The sequence below is a fragment of the Somniosus microcephalus genome, chromosome 25 (genome assembly GCF_052327205.1).
Source record: "Somniosus microcephalus isolate GS21.2 chromosome 25, FLI_Smic_1.0, whole genome shotgun sequence".
Classification (NCBI taxonomy): domain Eukaryota; kingdom Metazoa; phylum Chordata; class Chondrichthyes; order Squaliformes; family Somniosidae; genus Somniosus; species Somniosus microcephalus.
Window position 1 is genome coordinate 39,305,166 of NC_141011.1, and position 19,215 is coordinate 39,324,380.

A 19,215-nucleotide genomic window follows, 5' to 3' on the forward strand; every position below is an offset into this window, starting at 1 on the left:
GCATTTGGTTTCTGTGATTTTTGCCTGTGTCTTGATTTGAAAAATATGCCAAGTGTATAAATGGTCTGGGTTTTTATCTGGTTTCTCGCCTCTCCCAGGAGATCACGTGGTTTCAGGTGGGACGGGGAGTGTATATATTGGGATACACAAGGTATCACCATTGTATGGGACAGGCTTTACATACGAACGATGATGGACAGGTAAACTCTGCCCCCTTCGGTTGGAATTCATTGATCCCAGGCCTTTTCCACACTTGACTGGACTACCTCAGAATAGATTTTAGCAGAAAAAAATCATAGGAATACCCACTATGTATGTTTTTTTTGTGTTCATTTTTGCTTTAGCACACTCTCCTACTCTTTGTCCCATCTGTCTATCCTAAAATCTGTCACACTTCAAACTCTCAGTTATTTACAGAAAGGCAGCCGTCATTTCATGTTGGGTTTCATCCTGCAAACCCTGGAAATGAACAACCTTTTTAAAAAACCTCCCCTAAGCCAAGGTACATCAACCTTGTTTATAATAAATAAAGCTCTTTATTGTTTAAACAAGACTGCCAAACTCATAAATAAAGTCACAAGTAAAATGACCACAAGTTAAGTTTAGCAAAATAATGTACTTGGTAAAAGCGTGTTCTGTGTTGCAGTACAAGATTTTATTAAGACAATGAGTCTAAAATCAACACTAACATGACATGAATGTTATTACTGAGTCCTGTACAAGTAATATATAAAAGTAGTGTGTCTACTAAAGGCATGCAAGCTTTAAAAAAAACCAGATTCTCATTTAAGCTGAGGGATGTTGGTGCTGGAGAATAGAAGACTGTCTTATTTCAAGCACCCAGTGTTCCCAGGTCAGGCATAGCTAGCTGCAGATTAAAGCTTGTTTTACTTGCAACGAGCACCCCCTTACTGCACTAGAGTGACATGTTTGCAATTTTTGGGAGCAATCATTCTTAGGCCTGTCTGAGTGACATTGCCAATTCGTGCAAAGCTGGGTTGGTTTTGTACTGTAGACCCATCTAAGAACGGGATTGAAACTGCCCAAACTCTCTTCACATTAGACCCTTTCAACCCATTGGTCTAGGCTGGATTGAACTACGCTCCTAGAGGTCAGAGGCCAGTGACTAGCCCCAGTGCACCAGCTTACTCCAGGAATTTACAACCTCTACCTGTGCTGACGTTAGAAATTCTTGACTTTAGCCCTATTCCTCGCAGTCGGACTGTATCAGCTTAGTAATATACTTCCTTGCTTCTCCTTTCTACAGTGAAGCATCATGCCCTTCCCTCCCAAAGTGGTTTGCCATCCTAGATAAACAACAACTTGCATTTATATAGCGCCTTTAACGTAGTAAAACATCCCAAGGCGCTTCACAGGAGCAATTATCAAACATAAGTTGATACCGAGCCACATAAGGAGATATTAGGACAGGTGGCCAAAAACTTGGTCAAAGCGGTCGGTTTTAAGGAGCTTCTTAAAGGAGGCGAGAGAAGCGGAGAGGTTTAGGGAGGGAATTCCAGAGCTTCGGGCCGTGGCAGCTGAAGGCTCGGCCACCACTGGTTGTTGACCACCAGCTTCTGCAGTGTGGATTCAATCTGCCAGGTGAGTACAAACTTACTTACACACCATCTAGATTGGGCGGTTGGTGGTATTCGTGGTGTGGTGGGGAAAGGGTGATTGTACAGACCAATTTACTGAGAGACTGGCAGCCACGTTCTAACCTCCACTAAACTAACACCCAGTGTTGGGTCCAACAGTCTGGAATCCTGATCCAAGACTTGGTGATGCCGATTGTGTATTGTTGAATTGGAAATAGCAGGGCCGATTCTGAACCCGGAACAATTGTGTGGGGTTTGTGCTGGGTTTGCTCTTTCTTTCCTTCCAGTGCCCCTTTAGAATGGGAGCATTGGCATCTCCACAGGCAAATGGAGCTCTTAAAGAGAAGCAGACCTTGTGTGTGCTTTTCCAATGTTTACAGTATGGTTTAGTGCTGTATTATTTATGACAGATTTTGTTTCCATTTTTCAAATTTTTAATTTTTTAGGAAAATACAATTTTTGGGGAGTAATTATTTTCTTTACCTCCTTTACGGGAAGTTTGTTTTTAAAGGTGACTCAAATACAGCATTTCATGGTTGAGGTGGTCCAAGATGTCGGATGTTTGCCCAGGAGTTCAGCAGGCACCAGATCATACTTTCAGACCCTGGCACACCTACCTGCCAGTAACCAAGGACAACTGCCTCCATGTTCTCCCTGTCAGCACAACGCCAGTTGTAGAGCTTTGCCAGGTTATCTATAACCAAGTTACAACTAAGGGTAGCGCTGCCAGTGGCTGGCAAGATTACCAGTGTCCTCGACTATTATTCCTGGACAGCGTTCCTGGGGGCTGGTTCATTTCTTTAAGTGTCTAAGTAATTGCAGTGAGTTGCTTTTCACCTGAGCTGCGGAACTTGGTTAAGGGACATGGGGTGAATTTGCATGGTAACCTGACGGGGCGGGGTGGAGCGGATCGCCCACCTGTTACGGATCCCATCCGCTTTTCATTCCATTGATTTCAGTGTTAAAATCAAGGCACATCACGCTATCTCCTGCTGTAACTGATCCTTAACTGTGGAACTCGTCACTTCTCTCAATATGGCTTTCTTCCTACAATCGACAGGCTTTGTAATCCAAGCTTGGCATCAATTCATCACAACTTGCTGATTATCTCATCTATCGTATTCTTTTCAATCTTGGTGGTGCCTTGCACTATATTCCAGTTTTTAGTTACATTAAATAACCAATAATAGTCTCCATCAGAGTCGGGAGTTCAGATATGTGCTGTATTTTTCTATGTTAGCATTATGTAACAGTTTAATTTCTGGCACCAAATAGGGTTTGCAACGTTCTCCGTTAATTTGTATTCGGCCCAGTCCAGGTACACATTGTTGACATACAGAGAAATAAAGAATATTAACTGTTCAGTTTCCCCCGGTAGACAGGTAACCTTGGTTGTTCCTTGTCGAACCCTGACTCTACCACTTGTTAAGAAAAGCTTAGGATCTTTATAATCTGTTTCTCACGAACTCTGTCATTGATAATTAATTATGGCATGGCCAGCGTTATTGTGAACAAGACCCCCCAGAAAGGATTTATTTCCTTCAAAACAACAGGTGCCAACTGTTTTTCATCCTGTTGTTCCATTGTTCCACTCCTTATCTCAAAACTGCCTTGGCTAACTGTTTCCCAGTGCGGCCATGAAAACAAGTCAAGAGACACGAATCTTACACATCCTGACGTTTCACCCAACACCTAAACCACAGTGTCAGCTAAATTGTACCCTGACAAATCAAACCCTAAAGCATCCTGGGGATGAGCAACTTTTAATTATTTCATTAAGTAAAAAGAAACCAAAAGATTGAACCAAATGCTAATCCTACGTCTGTATATATGTATACACAACTAGAGTATCTTACAATTAACATAAGAATATTATATATTAAATTCAACTTTCCACATAACTTGCGTTAGGAGGAGGAGAGAAGTGGGTTAGTTGTGATGATCTGAGTGAACAACCATCTTTCATTGTGAGATCCTCAGGCCTTGGTCTTTTTATTGGCCTCGCTTCCCCCTTTGAATCGAAGATTAAGTTCTTCAGTGAAGACATTGCAACAGGATTTCTGTAAGCAAGCAAAAAATGAAAGAGGAAAAACAAGACAAGTCAGGACAACATTTACTAAGCTTGAGTCAATTCTGATGACGCCGTATCTAATTTTATCACCCACACCCCTTAAGCTCCCAAGTCAGGGGTATAGCGTAGGCTTGAACTCCAACTTGGGAAGGCACCCCACTTAATGCGCTAATCTGAAAAATTCTTGTATCTCAAAGCGAGATTGCCAATTTAAGGAGGCATGTTTCCCAGATGTCACTCCAATCTGAGACTAAGTCCAGAGTTTCCACCTCTGCAGAGACTGACCCCGAGTTGCCACCACGCTGACTTTTGACCCTCTTTTGGGGGGGGTTCCCTTCTTGGGTTTTGGTTGGCCTTGAAGAACGATGGTTTGGGAAGAGACGGGAGTCCAGGCTTCGGTGCTGTTGTGGAAAGGACCAAGCCCCATCATAGGATTACATAGGATATAAGGCACAGAAACAGACCATTCGGCCCAACTAGTCCATGCCGGCGTTTATGCTCCACTCCAGCCTCCTCCCGTCATCTAACTCTATCAGCATAACCCTCTATTCCCTTCTCCCTCATGTGCTTGTCTAGCCTCCCCTTAAATGCATCTATACTTTTCGCTTCAACCACTCCCTGTGGTAGCGAGTTCCACATTCTCACCACTCTGGGTAAAGACATTTCTTCTGAATTCCTTATTGGATTTCTTGGTGACTATCTTATGTTGATGGCCTCTAGTTATGCTCTTCCCCACAAGTGGGGAAGAGCATAACTAGAGGCCATCAACATAAGATAGTCACCAAGAAATTCTCTCTGTATCCACTCTATCAAAACCTTCCATAATTTTAAAGACCTCTATTCGGTCACCCCTCAGCCACCTTTTTTCAAGAGAAAAGAGACCCAGCCTGTTCATCCTTTCCTGATATGTATACCCTCGCATTTCTGGTATCATCCTTGTAAATCTTCTCTGCACCCTCTCCAGTGCCTCTATATCCTTTTTATAATATGGCGACCAGAACTGTACGCAGTACTCCAACTGTGGTCTAATCAAGGTTTGAGACAAGTTTAGCATAACTTCCCTACTTTTCAATCAGGTCCTGCCGCCCGCCCCCCCCCGCCAAGGGGGCTGCCGAACCCCCCTCTCCCCAAAGCGGGGCCGAGTTGAAAGTCATCACGGGACATCATTACTCAAAGTGAAAAATGCAGGCCGGTGAATACAGACTTGGAGAAGTCATTAACCAAAGTGCAAAAAAAAAAAGTCAGCCGATTCTGAGCTGGGATCTCGCTGCCCCAATTTAATTTCACGCAGAAGCATTACTACCAGAAAACACAGGAGACTTTCACCCAATAACCTGGGCTCCCAAACCCAACTCCAGAAATGAAATGGTAGGTATCCCACCTCTACATACGGCGCCCCTCCATCAAAAAAAACTTTTGTTTGATGCCAAGTTTCTCCAAGATCTTTACAAACACATTATGACATCCTATTTTCTCAGGGGGTAGTGTCTTCTTGAGCATATCTCTATATGGCATAGAGCCACCGGCTGTAGGCTATTCAATTCTCTACCGTGTTACAGGTAGTTTAAAACATGCCATTGAGGAATGTATTCCTGGCCAACCTTTTTTTTCCCAACTTTCTTTTGCCACTCCTGAAGGCATAGGTTCCTGGCTCAGGGTACAGCCATTTATAGTATCTATCCAGCTTCCCCCATACTTTGTGTGTGAGCTCAGACAGCTGCGTGTCGTGTGACGGAAGGAGCATCACAGCTGAGCCCAGTCCTGTCCTTGTCCAATTGCACATATGCACAATTGCCAGCAGTAGATTGTGATTTGGAGTGGGAACCCTGGCTGTGTTTTCCCCTCTCCCCCCACCCCAGCCCAGGATCATAGTGACTGCACTGAGATCCTCAGTAAGATCAGCTACATCCCTGAAATTGAATCTGGTCCTTCCTGGTCCATCTAACTGGCTATTTATTAGATAAAATGGGAGTGACCATGAAAAGTAGGGAACAAAGAAACCAGTTGCACAGCATCTGGATAAATTTGGGGATTGGGCCAAAAAGTGGGAATGTAGAGAAATGATTTAGAGTAATGCAAGTCATGGAAGTGAAACAACAGTGGGAGTGCCAAATAAATGGGAACAGGTTACAGGAAACCTCACAGGAGCGGAATCCGTGGGGTTTTAGTGGAAAATACCATGAAACCGCCAGTGCAATGAGATGTGGTGGTGAAAAAGGCAAATAAGATCTTAGGATATATAGCTCGAGAAAGAGAAGGGAAGAGTTGGAGATGGACCATGTGAAGGCAAGGGAAGGGTGGAAATTGAAAGCAAAGTGAATAAAATTTTCCAGTTCAGGGCGAGAGCAGAAATCAGCACTGATGCAGTCATCACTGTACCGGAAAAAGAGGTGAGGGAGGGAACCTGAGTAGGACTGGAATAAAGAATGTTCCACATAACCCACGAAAAGGCAGGCATAGCTAGGACCCATGCGAGTTCCCAAAGCAACATCTTTTACTTGGAGCAAGTGAGTGAAGTCAAAAGAGAAGTTATTCGATGTGAGAACAAGTTCAGCCAGGCGGAGGAGGGTGGTGGTGAATGGGAACTGGTTGGGCCTCTGTTCAAGGTAGGAGGAATTAATAAAACACATACATCTTGATCAGCCTTTTTTCTTGATTTGACAGCCAACTCAATGCAAGCGATGACCAAGGCCAACAACAATCCAATTGCGAGAAAGAGGAAGGTGCCTCCAATCTGGTTTAGTTTCAGTGGACTCCATTCTGCTGAGTATTCATCACTACACGAAGATTGCCACCATTTGGCCTTCAACTGATGGAGGTGTCCAGACTCCTCAAGCTCCAAAATGGCAAGAGTTAAATTGTCTCTGAGTGGATCACCTTGGGCCAAAAACAAAACAAAGAATGATATATTCTTGAAACAAAATTTATAGTTAAATTAAACAGTAGACATGTGAGATTAGAGAACATGAAATTGGGGGTGAGGCGTGGAATATTGAGTAGGAAAGAACATTTATACAGCACCATTCATGACTTCAGGACACCCGAAAGCACATCACAACCAACAAAGCACTTTTGTGAACTGCAGTTGTAATGTAAAGACTCTCAAGAAATACCCAAAGGGGGGACTGTGTCCACCCGTCTTAAATAAACCAATTGGTTTAGCTTAAGGATGCAACTCACCGAGGCGAGTAGCAATTCCATATCCCCTTACAGTTGCTACGTCCGGGACCCTCATCAAGTTGCAGTGCTCTGCGACAGCCAGGTCTATCATCGAGGATTCGCCAATTAGGGCGTAGTTGGAGCCGAGCACTCGTTGCACTCCTTCATTTGTCGTATGGACCAGGACGGAATCGCTTTTACTGTTCATTGTTTCATAGATTTTAGAGTAGGTTGGAATTTTTGAGTTCTGCCAGAATATCAAAGAGAGGAGCATTCATATTAATAAAAGATACATTCATTAACGAGGATAATTAGAAACAGGATAAATGCCAAGCACTCAGCAGGTCAGACCTATGCACCTGTCTTTTGCTTCTTGTCCCATTATCACCTTTTGCCTCGCACCATCATCCCTTTTATCTTTTAATCACTCTCTGCCCTCCACCCTGGCACAGACATTTCTATTTGTTCTTTCCTTCTCCCCACCACTTCTCCCCCCTGGCTTTGTACTTGCTTAAAAAACTGTTATCTCTAACTCATTCCAGTTCTGATGAAAGGTTATCGAGCTGAATCGCCCCAGCTATTCACAATATATATCAATGATTTGGATGAGGGAACCAAATGTATTTTTTCCAAGTTTGCTGACGACACGAAACTAGGTGGGATTGTGAGTTGTGAGGAGGATGCAAAGGGGCTTCACAGCGATTTAGATAAGTTGAGTGAGTGGGCAAATACATGGCAGATGCAGTATAACGTGGATAAATGTGAAGTTATCCACTTCAGTAGGAAAAACAGAAAGGCAGAGTATTATTTAAATAGTGATAGATTGGGAAATGTTGATGTACAGAGGGACCTGGGTGTCCTTGTACATCAATCATTGAAAGCAAACATACAGGTACAGCAAGCAGTTAGGAAGGCAAATGGTATGTTGGCCTTCATTGCAAGAGGATTTGAGTACAGGAGCAAGGATGTCTTACTACAGTTATACAGGGCCTTGGTGAGACCACACCTGGAGTACTGGGTGCAGTTTTGGTCTCCTTACCTAAGAAAGGATATACTTGCCATAGAGGGAGTACAGCGAAGGTTCACCAGACTGATTCCTGGGATGGCAGGACTGTCGTATGAGGAGAGATTGGGTCGACTAGGCCTGTATTCACTAGAGTTTAGAAGAATGAGAGGGGATCTCATTGAAACGTATAAAATTCTGACAGGGCTAGACAGACTGGATGCAGGGAGGATGATTCCCCTGACTGGGGGGGTCTAGAATGAGGGGTCACAGTCTCAGGATACGGGGTAGACATTTAGGACTGAGATGAGGAGAAATTTCTTCACTGAGGGTGGTGAACCTGTGGAATTCTCTACCACAGAAGGCTGTGGAGGCCAAGTCACTGAATATATTTAAGAAGGAGATAGATAGATTTCTAGACACAAAAGGTATCAAGGAGTATGGGGACAGAGCGGGAATATGGTATTGAGATAGAGGATCAGCCATGATCATATTGAATGGCGGAGCAGGCTCGAAGGGCCGAATGGCCTACTCCTGCTCCTATTTTTCTATGTTAACTCTGTTTCTCTCTCCACAGATGCTGCCTGACCTGCTGAGTATTCCCAGCATTTTCTGATTTTATTTCAGATTTCCAGCATCCGCAGTATTTTGCTTTTGTGGAAGGAATCAAAGTTTGGGAGACTTGGCTCTTCTTCACTTGCTGGCTTCTAAGATACATTTCACTGTGTAGTTATTGAGCTCTAATGATGGGTAATTAGGTTAGTCTTTATTAGTTGATAATGAAGCTGACTTCACTCCTGGTTACCCAAGCATTCTTCATTGATGGTTGCTGAGCTGCTGGTCACTGATTAGTTACCAGGGTGTTTCTAATCGTTAAGTTATTGGGCTTCAAGGGTTCTTGATTTTTTTTTTCATTCTTGGGATGTGGGCATCACTGGCAAGGTCGGCATTTATTGCCCATTGCTAGCTACCCTGAGAAGATGGTAGGTGGGCCTTCTTGAACGTCTGAGTGGCTTGCTAGGCCACGTAAGAGCACATGTAAGACTCAACCATGTTGGTGTGAGACTGGAGTCACAGAAGAATGGCAGGTTTCCTTCTCTAAAGTATACGAGTGAACCAGGTGTCTTTTTACAACAATCTGAGTTTCTTGGTTACTTTTACTTATACCAACATTTTATTTCCAGATTATTAAAAAAAAAATTCCAATTCCTAAATCTACCATGGTGGGATTTGAACTCATGTTGTAATGATTATTAGCCGAGGCCTCTGGATTACCAGTCCAGTAACATAGGCATTACGCTGCCGTATCCATAACTATTGGTTGGTAACTAAATTGTCTCCCTCTCTAAACCTTCCACATTGCTACACCTCACTGTTGAAAACTCTCCTGAAAGCCTATCTTTCCAACCATGTTATGGATCACTTGTCTGAACTCTTCTTTTACTGCTCAAGGCTCATGCAAACTCAGTGAAGTGCCCTGAGATGTGAAAGCTGCTACACAATTGTAGGTTGTAATAGGCAAACCTGTCCAATTGAGTATGAGACCCTTATTACTGATGAAGAACAGGCCGGTATCCACTGTACTCTTACTGACTCTTCTCTCCTGAATCCCGGCAAGAGCTGGGTTGAGAAAATACAAAGCTGGCGCCAGGCAGAGGCATGTACCTTAAAGAACGCGAAGGTGGAGCCACCATACACTGTGCCGTACTCAATTTCACTTTGTTTTGCAAGGTCATCGAAGGAATTGATGACTGGTCGGTGGGTCTCCGAGTTCAAGGAGCCTGCAAAACTGGTCGTGTATGCTACCAGTAGAACGATGACGAACAGCCACCAGATTGTGCCAATGACCCGGGTGGACAGGGCTCTGGGATGTGGCTCCGCACCTGTTGGAACACAGCAAGGGTATTTTTTTCATGGAATTTACAGCACAGAACCAGGCCATTCAGCCTGTGTTTATGCCCCACACGAGTCTCCTCCCACCCCTCTTCATTTAACCCAATCAGCATATCCTTCTATTCCTTTTTCCCTCGTGCTTATCTAGCTTCCCCTTCGAAGCATCCATGTTATTCACCTCAACTATTACATGTGATAGCAGGTTACACCTTCTAACTGCTCTCTGGGTAAAGAAGTTTCTCCTGAATTATTAGATTTATTAGTGACAATCTTATATTTATGGCCCCTTGTTTTGGACTCCTCCCCACCCCCCGAAACATCTACCTTATCAAATCGCTTCATAATTTTAAAGTCCTTTATTAGGTCACCCCTCATCCTTCTGTTTTCTAGAGAATAGAGCCCCAGCCTGTTCAGTCTTTCCTGATAGTTATAACGGCTCAGTTTTGGTATCATCCTTGTAAATCTTTTTTGCACCTTCTCCAGTACAGCTCCATGACGATCAGCCACCCTCTGGTGCCTCGCCCAAATGCCAATCTTCCTGTGTGAACCCAGACAGGCTATTTTACCACAAAGGCATTGAAGGCAAATTATTGACCTGGTTATTAAATTGGCTGAGCGGCAGGAGACAAAGAGTAGGAATAATGGGCAGGTACTCTAATTGGCAGGATGTGATTAGTGGTGTCCCACAGGGATCTGTGTTGGGGCTTCAACTATTCGCCGCATTTATTAACAACTTAGATAATGGGATAGAGAGCCACATATCCAAGTTTGCCGATGACACAAAGATGGGCAGCATTGTAAGCAGTGTAGATGGAAGCATAAAATTACAAAGATATTAATAGATTAAGTGAATGGGGAAAACTGTGGCAAATGGATTTCAATATAGGCAAGTGTGAGGTCATCCACTTTGGACCTATAATAGCGTTCCAGAGTACTTTCTAAAAGGTGAAAAGCTAGAAACAGTGGAGGTCCAAAGAGGCTATGGGGTCCATGTACATAGATCATTAAAATGTCATGGGCAGGTACAGAAATAATCAAAAAGCCTAATGGAATGTTGGTCTTTATATCTAGAGGACGAGAGTACAAGGGGGTAGAAGTTATGCTGCAGCTATACAAAGCCCTGGTTAGACCACACCTGGAGCACTGTGAGCAGTTCTGGGCACCACACCTTAGGAAGGATGTATTGGCCTTGGAGGGAGTGCAGCGTAGGTTTACCAGAATGATAAATTATGGAAACTAGGGTTGTATTCCCTGGAATTTAGATGGTTAAGGGGTGATTTGATCGACATTTTCAAGATATTATGGGGAACTGATAGGGTAAATAGAGAGAAACTATTTCCGCTGGTTGGGGAGTTTAGGACTAGGGGACGTAGCCTAAAAATTAGAGCCAGACCTTTCAGGAGTGAAGTTAGGAAATACTTCTACACACAAAGGGTGGTAGAAGTTTGTAACTCTCTTCTGCAAACGGCAATTGATTCTAGGTCAATTAATTTTAAATCTGAGATTGATAGATTTTTGTTAACCAAAGGTATATGGAGTTAGGTCACAGATGAGCCATGATCTCATTGAATGGCAGAACAGGCTCGAGGGGCTAAATGGCCTACTCCTGTTCCTATAATAGCGTCAGCCGTGGCTCGGCGGTAGCACCCTCGCCTCTGAGTCAGAAGGTTGTGTGTTCAAGCTCCACTCCAGGGACTTGAGCACAGAATCTAGGTTGACACTTTAGTGCAGTACTGAGGGAGCGCTGCACTGTCGGATGGGCAGTACTGAGGGAGCGCTGCACTGTCGGATGGGCAGTACTGAAGGAGTGCTGCACTGTGGGAGGGGCAGTACTGAGGGAGTGCTGCACTGTGGGAGGAGCAGTACTGAGGAAGTGCTGCACTGTGGGAGGGGCAGTACTGAGGGAGCGCTGCACTGTCGGAGGGGCAGTACTGAGGGAGCGCTGCACTGTCGGATGGGCAGTACTGAGGGAGCGCTGCACTGTCGGAGACCACTATTAATGTGAAGAACAGGCTCTCGTAGGTCGCTATCTACTATAGTTTTACTGACTCTTAACTCCTGAATCCTGGTAAGAACTGGGGCCAGTGAAACTCCATAAGTTTGAAGCGTAGAAATTGAGGGGATTTTGTGGGATGTTGCGCAGTCTCATGTCACTTGCCTTGGTGATCAGACGTGAAGGTGAGCACTGACTGGGCCTTTCACCCCTTAACAAAAATTAAACCAGGGAAAATATGATCAGCTGCAGGACAGAACCAAGGCCCGCTGAAGCCCACTGGCAGCTGCTGACTGTCAGTGCTTGGAGACCTTTTACCTTGTAGAGTGAGGGCTCCGACTCCAAACCAGAAGCTGTCAAGCAGAGAGAAACGGCTACTTTCAACCTCAGGCTCACTCCATTCATTGGGGCTCAGTCTGCAAAATATTAGTCACATAACACACTCCGTATATTGTCGAATAATAACATATAGCACATCTCTGGAACAATAACAGACTTTTGTCCCCCCCCCTTCTATTTTTATAATCATTAACTTTTAAAGTGCAATATTTACTTTTTTGTATCTAACCCGTGCTGTACCTGCTCTGGGAGTGTTTGATGGGACAGTGTAGAGGGAGCTTTACTCTGTATCTAACCCTTGCTCCACCTGCCCTGGGGGTGTTTGATGGGACAGTGTAGAGGGAGCTTTACCCTGTATCTAACCCGTGCTGTACCTGCCCTGGGAGTGTTTGATGGGACAGTGTAGAGGGAGCTGTACTCTCTATCTAACCCATGCTGTACCTGCCCTGGGGGTGTTTGATGGGACAGTGTAGAGGGAGCTTTACTCTCTAACCCGTGCTGTACCTGCCCTGGGAGTGTTTGATGGGGCAGTGTAGAGGGAGCTTTACTCTGTATTTAACCCGTGCTGTACCTGTCCTGGGAGTGTTTGATGGGACAGTGTAGAGGGAGCTTTACTCTGTATCTAACCCGTGCTGTACCTGCCCTGGGAGTGTTTGATGGGGCAGTGTAGAGGAAGCTTTACTCTGTATCTAACCCCGTGCTGTACCTGCCCATGGGGTGTTTGATGGGACAGTGTAGAGGGAGCTTTACTCTGTATCTAACCCGTGCTGTACCTGTCCTGGGAGTGTTTGATGGGACAGTGTAGAGGGAGCTTTACTCTGTATCTAACCCCGTGCTGTACCTGCCCATGGGGTGTTTGATGGGACAGTGTAGAGGGAGCTTTACTCTGTATCTAACCCGTGCTGGACTTGTGAAAGTTACAAACAGTTGTTGTACCAACTACATTCCAGCCAGTGGCACAGTTGAGCTGCTGGAAGCTACTGTTCTCAGTAGCACCACCAGAGGGGATAAGTGGTAGTGCAGCCCTGTGGCACTCCGCAGTTGTGGTAAAGCTCCCTCTATACTGCCTGCAACAACATGTCTTAAACCCAATCTGTTACGAACCACCCACACTGTGACCTTTCCCTTTCCTGCACAGACCATCATCATGACCTCCCTTAACAAAGTTGACAATTAGCTCCAAGATATGGGCAGGTTTGCATTGTGGAGTCACTGGGAACTGTCTTGAAAAGATCCAAACTCAATGGCATTTCATCCCATGAGGCACTGCTAGATTTGAGCCCATGTCCCAGAGGTGATACAAGTGTCTGCTTTGCCAACTATTGCCTCACATCTCTCCCTTGTCATTCCAACACACCTTCCTCTGGGTGATCTTAACATGATTGATGATTCATTGGAATAACTTGAGGGGTGGCATCATTCTATGCCAGCTGGGAAAAGTGAGCTGGATTCGGAAGGGGAAATAAAATGGAAAATATCAAGTAGAGGAGTGCAAAAAGATTTCCATCTTTTCCTCCTTCCCCACTTTCATTTTCCTCCGTCTCTCCTTTTTTCCTTCCCTCCCTCATTTTTTCCCTTTCTTCTTTCTCCCACTCTCTCAACAGGAATCTGATCTTACTGGTGCTGCATTCCACTGCTCTTTGGTCAGAATTAGACCTGATAAACATTTAAAGAATACCTTGCTGCGAGGAACAGGCAGAAGCAGGTCAAAACATAGGCGATGAAAAGACCGAGCCAGGTCTCAGCGGAGAAGGGGCTCAGGAATTGGAAAAGGCTGGTGCCCTGCGAGTTGGAGTCCTTACGCACCAAGATGCTGATCCCCACGGACATGAAGGGGCGGGTGAAGCCAAACTCATTCTCGCGCTCCCTAGTGATGGTCAGTGGAGCGATGGCCAGATCTGCCTCCTGCCAAGAGTCAACCAGAGGAGATGAAAGTTACTTTATTGTTTCCTACTCCCTCCTTCTCTCCGACAGCAGCAGACTTGCACTTCTACAAACCCTTTAAACATCGGGGAGGAAAAAAATGTCCCTTTGCATCCTGACCATCAACGGAGGGCCATCCCGCAGGTGTCTTATTGCACTCAAATGGCCATTCCTTATGTGTTGTCCTGGACAGTGAGTGTTGGGGGTTATTTCACAATGGCGAGCACTTTCCAATCCGACAGGCTTCACCAGGTAACGATCAGGAGCAGACCACTGCCTGATTTTCCCCTTCATAAAGCACTGAGGCCAATTAAAGGAGCTGTGTAAAGTTTAGGCAAGGCCTTTTTGTAACGGAAGGCCTTGTTGACTCACCCAAAGTATCCCTATTTCCGTAGGTCACAGAGGGCGGTGCGGGCCACCAATTCTGTGACTTTAGGGCACCTCTCCGCACATTCATTGCTGATTGTTCCTGGCACTCTGCGCTGCTCCCAAAAAGAGTGGTGTTAAATTTTGGAGCTCTATCTCTCTCACTGTCTTTACCGTTTCCAGTGTATACGCTGCAGCATCGAGTCTGTACTGATCCATGGAAAGTTAACTATGCATCCTTCACAGTCTGAGGGACACGTCTACTCTAGTAGTGCTGCTTAGCTAAAGGGAATTTCTCTGCCACCCTCACCCTGATCTCACCAGGGCTGTTGGTGTGTGGCAGGAGCCGAGACCAGATGTGATGCTTCTATCCAAAAAACATGAATCAGGCACCGTGCCACTCAGCACAGATTGAAAACTCGGCAACCTGTGTGCAGGAGGGGTGAGGTAGGCATCAAGACAACTTTTGCCCTTCTGGCATTGACCTCTGGAGCTCCAATCACTACAATCCACTTGCGTCAGCCCACGGATAGGGAAGGTCAACTTACTTGTGCACTTAAAGGGGCACGGTAGCATAGTGGTCATGTTGCTGGACTAGTAATCCAGAGGCCTGGGCTAATAATCTATTAGTAGAACATCAGTTCAAAACCCACCAGGGCAGTTTCTCAATTTGAAATCTGTTTAAAAAATATCTGGAAATAAAAAGCTGATATCAGTAAAAGTGACCGTGAAGCTGTCAGATTGTTGTTATAACCCAACTGGTTCACTAATGGCCTTTAGGGAAGGACACCTGCCATTCTTACCAGTCTGGGCCTATATGTAACTCCAGCCCCACACCAACACGGTTGACTCTCAACTGCCCTCTAAAGTGGCCTAGGCAAGCCACTCAGTTGTATCAAAACCACTACAAAGAATAATAAGACCTCCACCACATGGACTGCAGCAGTTCAGCCCATCGCTATCCTTCTCAGGATAACGAGGAATGGGCAATGAATGTTGGTCACATTCAAGAATGACACTTTAAAAACTTACTTCGCTCATCAATTCCCCCAGCATTCCGTTCCACCTGCCGTTTTCCAATTTACGCCCGTAGAATCCGTCCTTCACGAGTTGGATTTCATAGCGGAACTTGAACCTTTCTGTGAATAACTGAAGCAGGTCGATGCAGAACCCTTCGAACCCTCCCGTAGGCTTGGCCATTATAAATGGCGTTTGCTTTTGAATGGAAACATCAAGAAGACCTCATTAGTGTATTAACTGGACCTATCTTACCAATGGTGGAGGCAACTGCAGATGCAGCCCATTTGACGGGACCTGCTCACTCATCTCCTTCCTGCCTGTGTGTCAAGCCCACATCCCAAGTGTAGAGACGTTGACCTGTTACACTTGTAAGTATCGTTCTTAGATGTGGTTGAAACCCAGATTTAAGATGAATTATTATTACTATCTGGAATATGAAAGGGCGGTGGAAGCAGATTCCATAGTAACTCAAAAGGGAATTGGATAACTACTTGAAAACGAGAAATTTCCAGGGTTATGAGGAAGGAGCAGGTGAGTGGGACCAATTGGATCGCTCTTTCAAAGAGCCAGCACAGACACGATGGGCTGGATGGTCCCCTTCTGTGGTCCCCTTTTGTGCTGTATCATTCTATGAGTTCCACTGTTTTGAACTTGGAAAGGTGTCAGTCGCTAGAGACCAGTGGGAATGTCATTTTGAGGATTTCCTTTCATCAGTATTTACCTTTGATTTCAGATTGCTAACTCTCGAAGTTCACTCAAACACAACTCGCCCTGGTCACTAACTACAGAGCTGTCAGCTGTGGTTCAGTCGGTAGCACACTCGCCTCTGAAGGTTGTGGGTTCAAGTCCCACTCCAAAGACTTGAGCACATAAATCTAGGCTGACACTCCAGGGCAGTACCAAGGGAGTGCTGCACTGTCAGAGGTGCCGTCTTTCCGATGAGACGTTAAACCGAGGCCTCGTCTGTCCTCTCAGGTGGACGTAAAAGATCCCATGGCACTATTTCGAAGAAGAGCAGGGGCGTTGTCCCCGATGCCCTGACCAATATTTATCCCTCAACCAATATCACTAAAACAGATGATCTGACCATTATCACATTGCTGTTTGTGGGAGCTTGCTGTGTGTAAATTGGCTGCCGCATTTCCTACATTACAACAGTGACTCCACTTCAAAAGTACTTCATTGGTTGTAAAGCGGTTTGGGATGTCCTGAGGTCATGAAAGGCGCTATATAAATGCAAATCTTTCTTTTTTCTCTTGCCTGCATGAATAGCATCACATCATGACTATTATTTGACTGAGTGTTTGAGCCTTTCTATTAGTCACATGTAACCTCGTCCAGGTTTGGCTGATTACCCAGTTGCTGAGTTCAGGGCTTTGTTAATGTTAACCTCACCACCCTAGTCAATGTTAAATGTACTTTGGAAGTTAATCTTACCAAGATTTGACTGGAAGGAAGAATATATTTTCTAAACTGGAATTTTTCAGACACTGGAGACTAAACTGGAGAGACCTGGAAAACGTGCTGGCGGGAGAGGCTGGGGTTTTGCTGAAGAGAGAGAGACTTTCATTTCTATAGCGCCATTCACGACCACAGGACATCCCAAAGCAGCCAATTAAGCACTTTCGAAGTGTCACTGTTGTAATGTAGGGAAATGCGGCACACAGCAAGCTCCCACAAACAACAATGTGATAATAACCAGATCATCTGTTTTAGTGATGTCAGCTAAGGGATAAATATTGGCCGGACTATTAGCGGCTGTGGGATCTTTTCCGTCCACCTGAGCGGTCAGACAGGGCTTCGGTTTAACGTCTCATCCAAAAGATGGCACCTCCGACAGTGCAGCACTCCCTCAGTACTGCACTGGGAGTGACAGCCTAGATTATGAGCTCATAATCTTAAGATAAGGATCAAAATCTAATGACAGCCTCGAGTACCTTGTACTAATGAATAAACTGAGTTCCATATTGTGATACAGTGCTCTGGTACTAGACCTGTACAGATGATGCCAGTTCTTCCGCAGAGATGGTGGCGCTGGTGTGTAGGCCAAGAATTCCTGTCATTCAAAAAATCCAAATGGGGACAGGATGGAGCAGTGAGGTAGTGCGCCCTACTTGCACCTGAGAGGAGACCTCTCTATGAATCCATCTCAGAACTGATGGGATGCAAGTTTTGTTTCTTTGTTAGCCTTTTGAAGTACCTTTGGGTCTGTCTCACCCAGGTCTCCAGTGTGTGAGGTTCATGGAAAATCCCATCATTTAACTTTAAGCTCACTCAGCAAAACTATTTCCATTCCCCCACACCAGCCTTCCTTCTGGCCTGTACGAGTGAGATTGCCAATTTCGTGGTGCTGAGAGACTATGCCTGCTAGGAGCTGGCCAAATCAATCATGGGCTGGATTGGAACTCAGTAACCCAGAGGTGAAAGGCTAGTTTCTAACCTGCCTCGATGTTCAGTCCAAGATACAGACTATTACTTTGCTCTTCTAAAGCAGAATTATTAAGGAAGGAAGAGGCTGATGTATCAATCTGTCGGGAACAGTTCCTGTGTATAATGTTCGGCGCGGCCTGGAAATGTATTTGCAAGGGCAGTGATTGCCGTGGTTTACAGGACCGCACTGTGTGTGTGTGTGTGTGTGTGTGTGTGTGTGTGTGTGTAGCGACACGCTGTTAAAGGATACATTACCATAATGGTGGTGACCATCAGTGTCTGCCCTGAAAGCTGCCTCTTTTCTCTGTCCTGCACCTGTTGAAAAATAAGAAAAGTTCTTTTGCTGAAGGCAACTGGTTAGCAAGTGGGATCATTCCCTTTGAAGATCAACAACAACAACAATAACATGTATTTATATAGCGCCTTTAACGTAGTAAAACGTCCCAAGGCGCTACACAGGAGTATTTTAAGACAAAAAATTTGACACCGATCCACATAAGGGTAAATTAGGACAGGTGACCAAAAGCTTGGTCAAAGAGGTAGGTTTTAAGGAGCGTCTTAAAGGAGGAAAGAGAGGCAGAGAGGTTTAGGCAGGGAATTCCAGAGCTTAGGGCCCAGGCAACAGAAGATCCTGTGAAGATTGCTCATTTCTTCCAGGGTGGGGGGGGGGGGTGGGGGGTGGTGTGGAGGGAAGGTTTAGCAGTGGGGAGAAGGTTTAATTTTGCTGATATAGGGGCTCAATCATTAACGTTCTCATCATCGGGCTTGCCTACCTCTCCTGGTTGAGTGAGAACACGGGTAACTGCCCAGATCCCTAAGCTAACGTTCCACTGCGTGGGAGACTGGTTGAAGGATTCCACCTCCCTGGCCTTCCCCTCCCAATGGGATTGCGATCCGCCTTGGATTATCTCCCTCGGCCCAACTGAGATGAGGAACTTGCCTTGTAGACAAATTGCATGGAAATATCCCAGTAATCATTCCACAGCATAATGCAAACTAATTCACTCAGGGTAGCGTGTTTAGCAGATTATCGTGCTTTATACTTTTATGTATTAATGTTCAAAAGGTTATTTGAATATTTAAATTGCACACAGTGGATTTGGAAGCTACATCAAAGGAAGAGGCTTATAATGTTGCCAGAAAGAGTAGTAAGCCTGAGGATTGGGCGGATTTTAGAATTCAGCAAAGGAGGACCAAGAAATTGATAAAGAAAGGGAAAATAGAATATGAGAGTAAACTAGCGAGAGACATAAAAACAGATTGTAAAAGCTTCTATAGGTATGTAAAAAGGAAAAGATTAGCAAAAGTAAATGTGGGTCCCTTACAGGCTGAGACAGGAGAAATTATAATGGGGAATAAGGAAATGGCAGAGAAATTAAACAAATACTTTGGGCAGGATTTTCATTGAGCCGTGGAGGCG

General features: G+C 45.0%; 1 protein-coding gene across 1 annotated transcript in view; it reads right to left on the bottom strand.

Moving 5' to 3' along the window:
- Positions 1-633: 633 nt before the first annotated feature.
- LOC147100717 (glutamate receptor U1-like) overlaps positions 634-19,215 on the bottom strand; it is a 28,577-nt gene continuing 9,995 nt past the window's right edge. The window contains exons 4-11 of the mRNA XM_085967246.1: positions 18,051-18,110; positions 15,378-15,560; positions 13,735-13,961; positions 12,036-12,133; positions 9,497-9,714; positions 6,850-7,075; positions 6,302-6,546; positions 634-3,658 (exon numbers count right to left, since the gene is read on the bottom strand). Of these exons, the coding sequence (XP_085823372.1) occupies positions 3,575-3,658; positions 6,302-6,546; positions 6,850-7,075; positions 9,497-9,714; positions 12,036-12,133; positions 13,735-13,961; positions 15,378-15,560; positions 18,051-18,110 (1,341 nt within the window). The 3' untranslated portion in view covers positions 634-3,574. The remainder of the gene's footprint in view (positions 3,659-6,301; positions 6,547-6,849; positions 7,076-9,496; positions 9,715-12,035; positions 12,134-13,734; positions 13,962-15,377; positions 15,561-18,050; positions 18,111-19,215) is intronic.